At 41.6% G+C, this 14721-nt stretch overlaps 1 protein-coding gene across 1 annotated transcript in view; it reads right to left on the bottom strand.

The window, feature by feature from the left end:
* The window catches only part of LOC122807256 (28S ribosomal protein S11, mitochondrial-like), a 128605-nt gene that overhangs the window by 49359 nt on the left and 64525 nt on the right, over positions 1-14721 (bottom strand). Inside the window, exon 2 of the mRNA XM_044078355.1 lies at positions 1971-2084. Within this exon, the coding sequence (XP_043934290.1) occupies positions 1971-2084 (114 nt within the window). The remainder of the gene's footprint in view (positions 1-1970; positions 2085-14721) is intronic.

Raw genomic sequence — 14721 nt, forward strand, 5'->3', positions numbered from 1 at the left:
GAGGAGGAACAGATGGAGATAAGGGAAGGCCTTCGAGTCTCGACACCAACTGGGAGGAGACAGAGATGAGTTTGGACAAGGCCGTATTCTCCATCAATTTCTGCACCACACAGTCTACATCGGTGTCGGAGAGGGGCCTAGAAGAACGCGTCGAAGGAATCGAAGACGGAGCCGACCTCAAAAGTACAGGAGGAGGAAGCTCCGTCACCGGTTCCAAGACTCGAGGCTCGGTAACTGACAAAAGTTCAACACTCGGCCCCGAGGTCTGTCGAACCGGTGAGCGAACTTTAAATGAAGAGCTCGGAGCCGATGACATGGGCTCCGACGTCTTCGACTCCTTCGAGGATTTAGATGTCTGGTCCGATGCATCCAGAGCCTCTTGGAATGCAGGCTTCAAAAGGCCTCTATCCATAAGTTTCCTGCGCCTATCTGTCATGACCCTTCCACTGAAAGAATGACAGATGGAGCAGTCTTCTTGCAGATGGAGAGGGCCAAGACAGTAGACGCAGGAACTATGATTATCTGTGACAGACATTTTCTGTCCACATTGGCATCGTTTGAAGCCTGATTTAGCTTTTTCAGACATGTTACTAGTACAGTCAAATCCAAAAAGTTAACCAGTGTAAAAGCCAGTAATAATGTCCAATCCAGTAAAAAGGTTAAATCCTGTAGTTAAAGTCAAATCCTGTAGTCAAAGTCAAATCCTGTTAATCAAATCCAGTAAATAAAGTTAAAGGGTGGGGTAGGCCCCGAGGGAACTAACTTTAAATAAGTATATAAAATTTATATACGAACTAGAGAAACCCTCGACACACTACACACACACACACACACACACACACACACACACACATACACACACACAACACTTTAAGTATGGAAGAAGAAATATTTATCTGAGAAAAATATTAGAAAAAAACAATCTTAGCTTTGAGGTGGTCCGAGCTCATCAAAAATGATGCGAACGTTGCAGCGGCAAACTAGATCTGAGGTAAAGGCAGAGGTGGATTGTGGGAGATAGGTTGGTCTCGAGCTTCTTCTCGATGCAGAGCTTTGCCAAGCGGCCGACACGGAGCCGAGGATCGGCTCCGAACCCAGGTGTAAGAACAAACGGCGAGATTGAACACTCTCACATCTAGGCTTACTCAAAGGCTCAAAAACATCAACTCACAACAAGTAGCCTAAAAGAATCTTTATTGCTACAACCTGATTGGGTAGCACAGGCAACAGAATAGGAAATAATTCAAAGAAATAGTACTATTTTGTGCACCCCAAAACTGCCTCTTTAAACAAAACTGACAAATTACTTTAAAAAAAACATCAAGTCCAACAGAGTTTATTATGCAAAAAGGAAAGGTTACTCCATGTCTCGGTCCCAGCAATGAGAAGTCAAGGCAAGGTCACCAAATCTGAGATTAATCCTTGGCTTTCTCAGGATAGCAAGCGTCACTACACTAGCTCTTATTGCACAAGGCTGATTCCTTAGTTTAACTTTATCAGCAATCATTAGAAAGTAATCCACAAAGCACATTAACATCATTAGCCCAGTTTGAAAACCAGTCTGCTCCTCAATAAAAGTGTTCTTTTCTGTATTTATGCAATGACATACATTATGCTAAAGGAGCTGACTGCAAGAATCTTCATGTTTCATGTTATAAGGCATATCAGTTGATAAACAATGAAATATTAATCATGTCACATTATGGTTACCAGTCCCACTGATGCAACCTCAATGACAAGATTAAGGACTACAATGGTAACTTGTTAACATCTGAAACATTAATCCGCATACAGTGCTACAAGTATAATGTCACTGGTCAAGTCTACCCTTCCTGGTGATTTAAAAGGCATACATTTGACTGGATTGTTTAATTCATTGTACACAAAATCCATGCAACATTAACAAATACCAGGGCTTCCTCACTTATACAGCACTGTTTTTTTTTCCTAAATCAACATTTACATCTTACCTGTAATCTGAATCAGGTGATGCACTGCTGTTCACTTTCTCTACTGATTCCTGGTACTTCTGTATGCCTGTACGAAACTCTCGGCATGGGGTAGTATTCAATGCGTTCTGTGCACTTAAAGGAAAAAAAGATCTTCAGACTTTGAAGCATTAAACATATCCCATCATAGATAAAGGTAAAGTAGATGTATATTAAAGGAGAAAGGCGCTGCACATAAATGAAAAATGGAGTGAGAAGCAGTTAGATATACTAAAAATAGCATTAGTACTAGTAGCTGACTGCAGATATAGAAGGATTTTCAATACTGCTCTTCATCATAATGCCATATAAAGCTCAGAAGCAACGAATGAAATGCCTGCAGCTAGAAAGATAACCAAATTCCTGTCTGATGAAAGTAAACCATCATACGACATGGTTTCTTCTTTTCCTGAAAATTATTACAACCATTTTTTCTGCTTATGCAGAATTACACAGCAACATGAAAATGTAATGACCACCATTTTATTTAATTAATTTATTTTTTGCAAGTAAAGATACCAAATTATGACTGACCAACCACTTTAACCTCTTTACAACAGACAACTTTAATGAAGATTCCGCCCCATTACGCCCCAAATACTGATTTTGGATCATTCTGATCTTCCTCAAAAAAGGCAGTACCTCCAAGCTGGTATGAAATATTCAAGAAATTACACAAGGACCTTTATTTATTTATTGACATTCTGTTAAGTGAATAGTCCCCTGTGGAAGTCAGTTTTTGGCTGAAGTGGATTCAAACAATTAGGCAAAAAAATTATACCAAAACAACTTTTGGTGACTGTGGAAATTTCCCCTTTTCCACTTTTGTGCAACCTTGAAGTACGTGTGTACAAGTTTGGGGTGGGGGTCCCCTGACAAGGAGGGTGCAGGGGGCTTGCCCTGCACATAAAAAAAAATCTTAGAGATTTGTTGTTTTAGCATATTTTTTTGTCAAACTGACTTTGTTAAATTGGATTCAATGGACCATTATTATTCCATCTCTGGTGGGTACTGCCTATTTTTAAAGGAGACCCATGTAGTAAACAGCTAACAGTTGCACAACAAAGTAAAGTACAGTTGTGCAAAATATTACCATAACAGATGATGTCCTTCTCTTCACTGTTGCAGTATTCCTTATGTAAGGGATCTCTTACCAAGGATAGCCCATCATCCAGGCAGTACACCAAAGTTTTTAGCGTTTACAGGGGCTGTACGTCAAACATATGCTCTGCATGCAAGGTGTAGGGCACAAAGGTGACACAAGGACACACACTTCAGAGAACTGAAAAGCCATAGGAGGAACAGAATATCCCTAGGGACCAGGAAGGACGTGTGCATCCAGAAGGAAAATAAAGGATCCCTGGCCAAGAGGGCAAGAAAAAGGAAGAGCAGAGGGTGTAGAGGGAGGGAATAAATACTGCAACAGTGAAGAGGAGGACATCTACTGTTATGTTAAGATTTTATGCAACTGTACTAGATCCTTCCATATCAGGCACTGAACAGCCCTTGCAAAGCCAGCCCTTGCTCTGGAAATAACATTCAACTTTTAGTGCTTCGTGATGATATGAACAGAAGATAACGCATCATCCTCAAGGATGGAATTGGTATCAGATTCTCTGAAAAAAGCACCAGAAGAAGCAACAACTCTGGTAGAATAAGCCTGTGGAAGAGGAAAGGCCTTTACCATAAAAAGAGTAACAAAATAAAATTACATTCAAAGTCCAAGATGGGAAGATTTGCTTACAGACAGCCAAACCCAAAGACCTGGGATGAAATGCAATAAAAGTTGCTCAGATTTATGAATATCCTTAGCCTTATCTAATTAATACCTTCACACTGGTAGACTGTGCGAAAGAAAAAAGTAAGGCAAATTAAGAAACTGATTAAGAGATAACTCTGACCACCTTGGGCATAAAAAGATTAATACAAAGAACACCCTGTCCCTGTGAAAAACTAAAAAGGAGGAAACAGCCATGGCAGTCTGAAGCTCAGACACTCTCTTAGCTGAAGTAAGGGCTAAAAGAACAGTCTTCCAAGTACAATGTTGTAAGGAAGCAGAAGCAGCAGGCTGAAAATGACAATCAAATTTTCAATGACAATACTCAAGTCCCAGGGAGGCAGAATACACTTCTTGGGATATCTGATATGAAGGATGCTTTTCAGGAACTGTCTGACCTCAAATCTAGAGGCCACAGAAGGAGTCAATGGCAGACCAGCAGAAATTGCTGACGGACATTAAATGAACAATTTGTCAAACCTAGCATGGAGCCGATACAAAAAACAAGACAGAACCATTAGGAATCTGCACTGAAAAGGGATCCTGGTTTCAAGACAGGCACCAGACAGAAAATCTTTTCCATCTGGAAAAATATGATTTCCTGGCCTCCTGCAGGACCTGAAGCACATCCTCAGAAAAGAGGTGCTTAAAAGGGATCAAAACCCTATCACCAATAATGTCAGCTGAAAACTGAACAAGTGAGGATGGCTAAGTGACCCCTTGTCTTGTGTGAGAAGGTCCACACAGTGAAGTAACTTGTGGTGGTAGTATTTGGCCAAGTGAGAAAGAGGGGGGCCCAATGCAGTTTGGTTCAAAAGGGAGTCACTAGAAGGATTTTGGGGGAGTACTACCTAATCTTGTGCAGGATTAAAGCAGAGGAAGGGGAGAGGAGTCATACAGAAACATCCTCTTTCAAAGAAAAGGCAGGGTAACCACTTTCCAAGCAAGAGAACTTGATCAAAAGATCTCTGGAATACCCCACTCGTGGACAATGTCCAGAAGCACACCTCTGAAGTATCCATTTGTAAGCTTGTGTGCTGGACCTGCTCAAAGAGCCTGCCACAATATTTAGCTCCGAGGGTGTCTACACAGCCTGAAGTCTCACTTGATACTGGTCAGCTAGAACCCTGACCTGAAGAGCAATGTGGCAAAGAAGATCAGACCTTGTATCCCCTTGCCTGTTGACATACCACAGCACTCTGGTATTGTGAGATCTTTGAGAGGGCCTGGGAAGAAAGGAGTGAAGAACTATGACAGCCCTCATCTGCTTGATGTCTATGTGGTCCGACCATGATAAACAGGTCAGAGACTCTAGACTTAGAGAATTTAAGGGGGCACCCCACCCCCTTTCTGAGGCATCTGAGAAGAAAACTCGAGTTAGGACTGAAGATTGGAAATTAAGCCCCATGCTGACAGAAAGTTGAGGAATCCACCACTAAAGCCCAAGCTTGAAACAGGGAAGGTAGGGAACTAGAAAGTCCAGGGAGTGACTGTGTTGAAGCCACACTGGCTTGAAGTACCACTGAAGCTTTCTCATCTGGAGCTTGGCCACAGTCAGCAGCAGAATGGTGGAAGTCAAACCTCAGAAACCTAAGAAAGCCCGTGGCCATAACTGAAGCGAAAGATAGAAGAGACTGGAAAAAAAAAAGGCAGACAGGAATGCCAGCATAGGAATGGTCTGGATCCTGCAACCAAGCAAAACATGATCCTGAGGGAGAGCCAAGACTAAGTTTTTGGTGAACCCCAGAATTTGCAGCAGGGAAATAGTAAACTGGAGGTCCTGAAGCAGAACCTTAGAGGATGAGACCTGAATGAGCAGATCATCCAAACAAGGAAAGATCTGAGCCCCTCTCACCCTGCAAAAGGCAAAGATATGAGCGAGATATTTGGAGAATACCCTTGAGGCAGTCAAGAGTCCGAAGGGCAAAGCAGAGAAATGAAAATGCAAAAACTTCCTGAAAAGAGGATAGATGGGGATGTGAAAGTAAGCATCCTACAGATCCAGAGACCAGAAGAGCCTGGGAAAGAAGAGGAGGGAACAAAGTTTGAAGGGACAACATCTGAAAGGAGGGGACCTTTAGAAAGGTGTTGAGCTGAAAAAGGTCCAGAATTGGAATCCAGATGCCCTCCTTCCTGGGAACCAGAAACATTCTGGAATAAAAACCCATCCCTTCCTGGGCAGGGGACACAACCTAAATGGATCTTGAGCCAAAAGAGCATGAAGCACCGCTAGACAGACAGGAAGTTGACATTGAGGAATGCCCAGAAAGGGAGGAAGAGATTTCCAAACCATGAAATACCACGGACTGAACCCAAGATTTTGTTGTGATCCTTAACCAATTTGGAAGAGACTGGGACAGACAAAGAGACAAGGGAACCTGGGAGAGGGAAAAAGAAGCAAATTGTCAAATAGAACCTGGGTTATTTGGAAAAAGAGGTTTCTAAGAAATAGGCACCATTACCAAGAAGTACACGTCTAGAATAGTTTTTACCCTTGCTGGAGGGCAAGACTATCTGCAAACAAATGCAGATCTGGAAGGGTGATTCCTCTGAAAAGTACAGTTGTGTACACTTACCATAAATGTAGACATTAGACTGTATTCACTGTTGCAGTCATTACATTTGGATAATCTGCTGGCAGGTTGCCCTCAGTCGGCCTGATTAACAAAGTCTTGGGTCCTGCATCGGTTGCTGTCCCTTCTTCCATGACGTCAGGTCATCAGGGGTATAAAACATGCAGCAGACGGCATTACATCAGTTTTTCTTACCCCAGATGTCAGAAACCCCCCAAATGGGGAGCAATATAAAATTAAAAACACAAAAATATACCTCCAACCAAAAGCAAATACACCAAAAAGGCTTTTAAGCATAGTAAAAGAAAGTAGAGGTATAGTAAGAGAAAAACAGGTGGCTGGAGGGAGGGTAGATTGCAACAGGGAATACACTCGAACATCTACATTTACGGTAAGTGTTCACAACTGTACTATGTTCTTCATGTTTCACTATTGAAGTCATTACATTTGGGTAGATTCCAAAAGCTATGGTTGGGAGGATGGATTTTTACAGCATTATGACCAGCTATAAGGCCCAGCAAAACAGCAGTAGCAAAACAGCAGTGGCAAAACCACCTCTAGATTTAGAGAAAATTGGTAAGTGATAATGCTTGTTGAAGGTATGAAGTGAACTCCAGGTAGCAACTTCTAGAATATCCCTGGTAGGAACACCTCTGAGAAAGGCTGCAGAAGTAGATGCAGCCCTGGTGGAATGAGATCTGATCCCCTGGGGGATAGGTTTTCCATGGTGATTATAGCAGAAATGAATGCAATGGCTTATCCATTTAGAAATGGCTTGTTTTGAAATAGCCGTTCCCTCTGCAGCAAATGCCACCAGCCATTGTTCAGATGGACAGGACTAAATCTCGTAGACTAAGTAGAATCTAAGTTGTCTGTGCACATCCAATGAATGCAGAATCTGCTCCCCCTTGCTCTGCGGATTGGGAAAAAAAGTTGGCAAATGAATGGACTGATTAAGAGCCACACTGGATACCATCTTGGGCATGAAGGATGGATTGGTCCTGAGTGACACCCTGTCTGTATGAAAGATGATGAAAGGCTCCACTGCCATAAGGGCCTGTAATTCAGATATCCTTCTAGATGAAGTGATTGCTAAAAGGAGGCAGTTTTCCAAGAAATACATTTTAAGTCTGCAGTAGCAGCTGGCTCAAAAGGAGGTAGAGTGAGTTTTTCCAATACAAAGTTAAGGTCCCAGGCAGGGGTTGGTGCCCTCCTGGGTGGTCTCAAGTTTATGGCCCCTCTGAAGTACTGTTTGAGCAGAAGATGAGAAAAGAGGGGAGGTGCTATGTTGTAATGAGCTGAAATGGCTTAGGCGTGGATTTTAATGGAGGAAAAAAAGACAGGCCCTTGAGAAGCATCTCAGTTAAGTATTGCAAAATCTGAGGTAAATTGGGTGCTGCTGTGCTCATCCCTTGAGACCGATTCTAGGCACAGAATCTTTTCCATTTGTCAGCATAAGATTTTCTAGTACTAGGTCTTCTCACCTCCAAGATGACATCCATCACAGGTTTGCTGAGGGATGCTAAGGGTTAATTTAAATGATTAGCCAAGCTGCAAGTTTCAATGTTGGGAGCTGAGGGTGCAGAATCTGTTTCTCCTGCTGAGACAGTAAAGGACGGTGTCTGTGGCAGGTGCCATGGAGAAATTTGTGACACTATGCAGGAGTGGGTACCAGTGTTGACGTGGCCAGTCTGGAGCGATCAAAACCATTTTTCGTTTGTCCTGTTTGACTTTTAGCAGAACTTTGGAAAGTAGAGGCAGAGGAAATGCGTAGACCGAAGGTTTTTCCAGCTTAAGGACACAGCATCCACTTTCCAAGCTTTTTTTGTGAGGGGTTCTTGTGAAAATTGTGTCCAACTGGTAGTACTGAGGAGAGGCAAATACATCTACATCTGGGCTCCCCCATTTGCTTGTCAACATGTTGAAAATCCGTGGTTCCAGTTTCCATTCATGTGGGTCCATGAGATTTCTGCTTAGTTCATCTGCCAGAATATTCAGCTTTCCTGCCAGGAATTAAGCTTGTAGTTGCACTTGTTAGCTCAAGGCCGTGTTCCACAATGCCATGACTAGTCTTCACAGCGGGTAGGAATGTGTACCCCCCTGCTTGTTTATGTACCACATAACTGTGGTGTTGTCCGTCTTTACCAGTAGTTGTCCTGGATGAATGTAGTCCTTGAAGGCTGTCAGAGCATTCTGTACAGCTAAAATTTCTTTTTGATGGATATGCAAGTGCATTTGTTTTGGGCTACATTTGCCCTGAATGCACTTCCCTGCCAGATGAGCCCCCCCCCCCCATGCATAGTCTGATGAGTCTGTGGTTAGGGTTTGGGCAGCAGGGGGTAGTGTGAATGGCAGTCCCTCGTTTTGCTGGCAGGCCTCTGCACACCATAGGAACTCTAGGCGTAGGCAAGGTATGATAGGAATCATTGTTTCCAGGCTGTGACAATGTTGACTCCATAAACTTTTTAAGTAGCAGTGAAGTTTCCTCTTATGCAGACTTGCATATGAAATAAGAAGAATGCAGGAGGCCATGAACCCCAAGGCTTGCAGTATTTGTCTTGCAGATAGCAGGATTTTTGTGGCCACCTGTTTGAAGTAAGTTACCAAATTAATTTGCTTTTCTGGCGTGAGGAAAGCCATCTGGGCAGTTGTATTCAAGCTTGCACCCAGGAATGCAATCTGTTGAGATGGTACCAGTTGTGATTTATTTTCGTTTATGGTGTACCCTAGACAAGTTAGAACCCTTTTTACAAAACGCCAGATGTTTTATAAGTATGGTCTGGTTTTCTGCCTGAATTAGACAATCGTCCAGGTATGGATATATTTGAATATTTCTTTGTCTGCAAAATGCAATTACTGGAGCCAGGCATTTTATGAACATCCTGGGTGCAGTAGACAAGCCAAAGGGTAGTGCAGAAAACTGATAGTGCAAGTAGCCTGCTTTGAAGCGTAGGTATCTTCTGCAAGATTCCCTGATTGGGATATGCAGGTAAGCTTCTTTCAAATCTAGAGTTGCCAACCAGGCATCCTTGCCTAGCATAGGAAGTAATTGGTGAAGAGTCAGCATCTTGAATTTTGGAATGTCAAGAAAGGTGTTTAGAGTAGACGGGTTGTCAAAGGAAAAACAACTTCAAAAAGATAAACACACGGCAGGTTCAGGTTAAGGCACTTTAATCTTGCAGCAAGGAGACAAAAATGTTCTAATACAGAGTTTGTCTAACTAGAATCAGGAAGTGAAGCTATTCTTATACATTTCTTACAAGACATTGCCTACCAAGCTGACGTAATAAATCACAAGTTCTTTCAATATTATTTCATAGCAGCTGTTTGTTCATGATTTTCTGCAGGCACATCAAGTTTACAAAAAAAAGTCCCAAGAAAAACAGCGTGGCCTTGATGACCACCGGTCAGATACAACTTCTCACTATGCAATGTTACCAATCAAGGTACTATGGCTAATTCGAGCACAAAGCAAGTACAGATTATAGTAAGTTTCGTCAAGCAGTCTTTGTTCGGTGTATCTTTCTTTTCTGCAGCTGTGCATGTTCTCATAACACGAACAGAGCTGACTGTTCAAGTTCAATAACATTATAGAAAACAGTATTGTTCTATTCATTTATTTTCCTGACCTAGCAGATAATCACCTGCTTCTCAGTAAATTTCAAAAAGGCATAAACATGAATTTTGCTGTGCTAGCAAATACTAGGTCAGAGAGCATCTTGCAATTTCAGAATGCATACTGCAGTTTGAAAAGCATCTTGTAATTTCATACAGAATTAAGCTGTACATAAAATAGAATGAAATGTGTTAACCCTTTTAACTTCTAATAAGTACTAAACATATACATTAATACATATTTTTCTAACATTTCCCCCGTTAATACTTTTTATCTATTTTCAAAAACACGAACAGTTGCTTCTTCTCCTAACCTCTTTCTGTTCAGAATTTGCAGTGGAGAGAGTAATTTAGTTTAAATTTATGAAAGGGTTTCATTTTTCAACAGTTCTTCAATTTTAGTACTTTGATACAAAGTCTCAGAAACGGACATGTCTATAAAATCTTTGATTAATCTTTTCATGCAGGGAATACCACAACAAACACACACTCCTAATAGGAGTAATCCCACACAAATGGCAATCAGGATGTTCATTAGGATGCTACCCCACCCCCAAACAAATTCTGGAAAAATCCGTCAGTGGGTTTGGGCCTGGTTTGGTCATGGCCGACACTTGCTGAATCACCTCAAGATGGTCGTTTATCTCATGCTGGTTGTCAGGAATATACGAACAGCACTCCTCTTATTAAAGCGCACGTACCACCTTTCGCTGCTAGGGTGAAGTCGACAGCCATGCGGTTTTGAAGCACCACAGTTCTCATAGCGTTCAGTTCAGTCATTAATTCGAGAGCAGAAAAAGTTGCATTGCTCATTACTTTGAGATGTTTGGACAGTTTTCTCAGCTCCCAAATTGATTTCACTGCACCATATGCAGGGGCTATACCTGCCACGATATAATGATGTCACTCAAGTCCATGTGTGTCAGTGTATCTTTGTTTTTCACGGAGTTATGATTTCTCCAGCCTGCTTCGATTCGTCCCATTGGATTCTCAGGTCTCTTGATTGGATTTCCAGGTTTCTTGGTGACCTCTCTGACATTTTGAATTCTTCCCTGAGGCAAAACTGCAGTGTGTCATATGGCCAGAACCAGGTAACCCAAAAAACAACTGCCGGACCAATTCTCAGGTAACCATTTGTATGCCTTTTTCTCACACGCAAAATAACAATTCTCTACTTTAGTATTACTATATACTTGCCCTGCATGAAACATTTTCTTATCAATGATAGATAGTTGTTTAAAAAGAACAGGATTATGTTGCACTTCATCAACCGGTTTTGTGCATTAATTCAAAATACGAGTCATAGTTTGCATCACAAATATAACCTGCTTTATTAGCTTTGATATAACATTTGTAAGGAACGGTCACATTACAATTGCTCCAACCCACCTGTACAGTATCATTTTTGTAAAAACATACAATTCCCTTTTGTGTAACAGGCAGGTACAATGCTATTTTGTCTTGTGATTTCACAGTTGTAGTATCAAAAATCAAATTTTCCCAGGTCTCATTGAACCCTAGGGGGACAGCAGTCATTAAAAATCCCCCGTATGCTGTTGGTATAGCTGTACAAATCCAGCAATTCGAAACATTAAAAGTTTTAGCATACACATTTAATTGCTTGGTAAGTGTTAAAGTTTGGATGCCAGTCTATGAGTAATGCATCTCGTTTATTCAGTTCAGCTCGTGTGGCTGGAAAAAGGAAAGGCCACAGCAAAAAGATTAATGTTATCAGTATGGTTAACAGAATGATCATGCAATACTTTTGAGGTTGTTCTGTACTTCTATTAGCTCCATATCTGGTCATTTTGTTCTTGCGTAACAGTAACAAGTTTTTTGTCCAGTTCAAAGTTTTTAACCAATTTACAGTGTGTCACATGAATCCAGGACGCTCGCTCTGCGATCTTGACTGCAGTGGGTGTTGACAGTAGCACTTGATACGGCCCTTCCCACTTCGGTGAAGTCCAATTCTTCCTCTTGAGGACTTTCACCCAGACCCACGTGCCTGGGACTACTGCTGCTTCCGATGGTCTGGTTTGTTCTTTATCTGAAACAGAATTTAACTGCAAAAGTTGTTTATTACTTAAAAGTTGTCTCATATATTCTGCAAGTGAACTGTTGGCCGCCTGGTCTGCAGGCATGAGAGGTTTCCATTGAGGTATATAGTATGCCCTCCCAAATAATTTTTCAAAAGGAGTTAACCCCTTTGCATTCGGAACAGTTCTCATGCTCAACAATGCCAGAGGCAGGCAGTGCACCCAGTTCTTTTGTGTCTCACTAATTAATTTCCTAAGTTTGTTTTTCAAAATTCCATTATGCCTCTACTAATCCTGCGGATTGTGGGTGGTATGCACAATGATTCTTTAAGGAAATTCCGAAATATCGGCTCAACTGTTGTATAGTTTGATTTACAAAGTGTGTGCCACTGTCACTGTAGATCTTCTCCGGTATGCCAAATCTAGGAATAATTTCTTTAACAAGGACTTTTGCAACAGTAGCTGCATCTGGATTTTTGGTCGGAAAAGCTTCCACCCATTTGGAAAACATATCTATAATGACAAGACAATACTTCTTATTTTTGCATTTGTTTAGTTCTATGAAATCCATACAGATAGCATGGAACGGGTACGGTGGTGTTGGGAAACTCCCTTGCTTAGGCTTCAATGCCCCTTGTGAATGATTCTTGTTACAAACATGGCATGCTGCACAAAAATATTTTGTGTAGTTTGTAAATCCATATGCTGTGAACACTCTGTTCCCTAACTGTACTATCCCCCCTATCGAGACATGGCACTGCCCATGGCTCAACAAAGCTGCATATCTAAACAAATTAGATGGCAAAATCGGTTTTCCTTCTTTGAAGATGTACAGCCCTTTCTCAAGAATTGCTCCACTTTTTATCCATTTCTGTTTTTCTATTTTCGTAGTAAGTGTCTGCATTGTTTTCAACATTTCTAAATCTAAAATCTCAGAAGGTTGTAATCCTCACTCAAAAGAAATACTTCTGAAGCTGAAGCTGCCTGCTTTGCAGCTGTATCAGCTCTCGCATTACCTTTTGAAATCCTATCCTGTTGCTTGGTATGAGCTACACATTTACAAATAGCTACTTTCTGAGGTAACTGAATAGATTCTAACAAATCTAAAATAAATTGCGCATGATTAATCGGTTTACCAGTAGATGTTATCATTCCTCTATTTTTCCACTGTTGTGCAAAAACATGTACAGTAGAAAAAGTGTACTGGCTGTCAGTAAAAATGTTCACACATTTACCCTTTGCCAAGGTACATGCCCTTGTCAAGGCAATCAATTCTGCTGCTTGTGCAGATAAGTTGTGTGGCAAAGACTTTGCTTCTAAAAATCTCAGTATCAGAAACTACTGCATACCCCACTAGGTTCTGTCCTGTAGGACCCCTTCTGCATGTGCAGTCTACGCAATATGTCACCTCGGCATCATCTAAGGGAACATACGTTAGATCTTTTCTAGGCAGTGTCTTTTGCTCAAATCTCCTGCAGGCAGCTATGTGGTGTGCCATCCGCAGGGGTCGGGAGCAAGGTAGACTGATTTAAAGTTGTACATCGTTCAATTGTCATACGAGGTTGGCTCAAGAGTATAGTCATATAGGAAAGATGTCTAGCAGGAGAAAGATATGCTACTTTTTCTTGCAGTAAAATAATCGCAACTGCATGAGGAACTCTCAATGTGAGAGGGTGGAACAACACTACTGAGGCCGAAGCCTGTACTGCCATTGCAGCTGCAACTACTGCTTGTACACAGTGGGGCAGGGATCACGCCACTGGGTCCGGCTGTGATGAATAGTAAGCTATGGGGCGTTGCTTATCCCCATGTTGCTGTGTTAACACTGATGTCATATAACCTTGCTTACAATCTACAGTTTGGAAAAAACGTTTATGATAGTTTGGTAATCCTAAAACTAATGAGGATGCTACCAATTGTTTCAGTTGGCAGAAAGCCGATTCTGCTTCTGGTGTCCATTGTAATAAATCTTGTGCTGCCATAGGCTTCTTGTATATTAAGTTGGTCAGTGGAGCAGGCTCCAAAGCATAGTTTGGAATCCAACTCCGACAGAAATTAGTCGTGCCCAGGAAGGACATCATTTCCATCTTGGTAGTCGGTTTGGGTGCTTGTAAAATTGCTATTTTCCTATCTTCATCTAATGTTCTGCCTTCTTTGGATATTACATATCCCAGGTATTTAACCTGCTTTTTCCAAAGCTGCAATTTGTTTTTGTTTACTTTATGTCCTTGAGTGGCTAGAAATTGTAGTAATGCTATGGTATCTTCTCTGCATTCTTGCTGGGTGGGGGCTGCCAGCAGGATGTAGTCTACATAAAGTAAAATTTGGCTGCCTCTTGGTGGGCTAAATCCCGCCAAGTTGCTTGCCATCTCTTGTGCGAATATTGTTGGGCTTTCACAATACCCCTGTGGTAGTTGCGTGTATGCATACCTTTTCCCCTGAAATGTGAATGCAAACCAATGCTGGCTGTCAGGGTGTATCGGTATCGAAAAGAACGCATTGCTAATATCTACCACAGAAAAATACTTCTGTTGAGGCTTCAAATCATTCAATAGGGTGTGTGGATCTGGCACAGTAGGTGCTCTAGGTATTACTGCATCATTTACAGCTTGTAAATCTTGGACCATACGCCATTCTCCATTTGCTTTCCTGACAGGAAATAAGGATGTGTTACATGGTGAATCGGGAGATTCTACCAGTACTTCTTCCTTAAGCAAAGCTGCTATTATAGG

Source organism: Protopterus annectens, chromosome 7.part0 (assembly GCF_019279795.1).
Source record: "Protopterus annectens isolate FY-2018-M chromosome 7.part0, PAN1.0, whole genome shotgun sequence".
NCBI classification, from domain to species: domain Eukaryota; kingdom Metazoa; phylum Chordata; order Ceratodontiformes; family Protopteridae; genus Protopterus; species Protopterus annectens.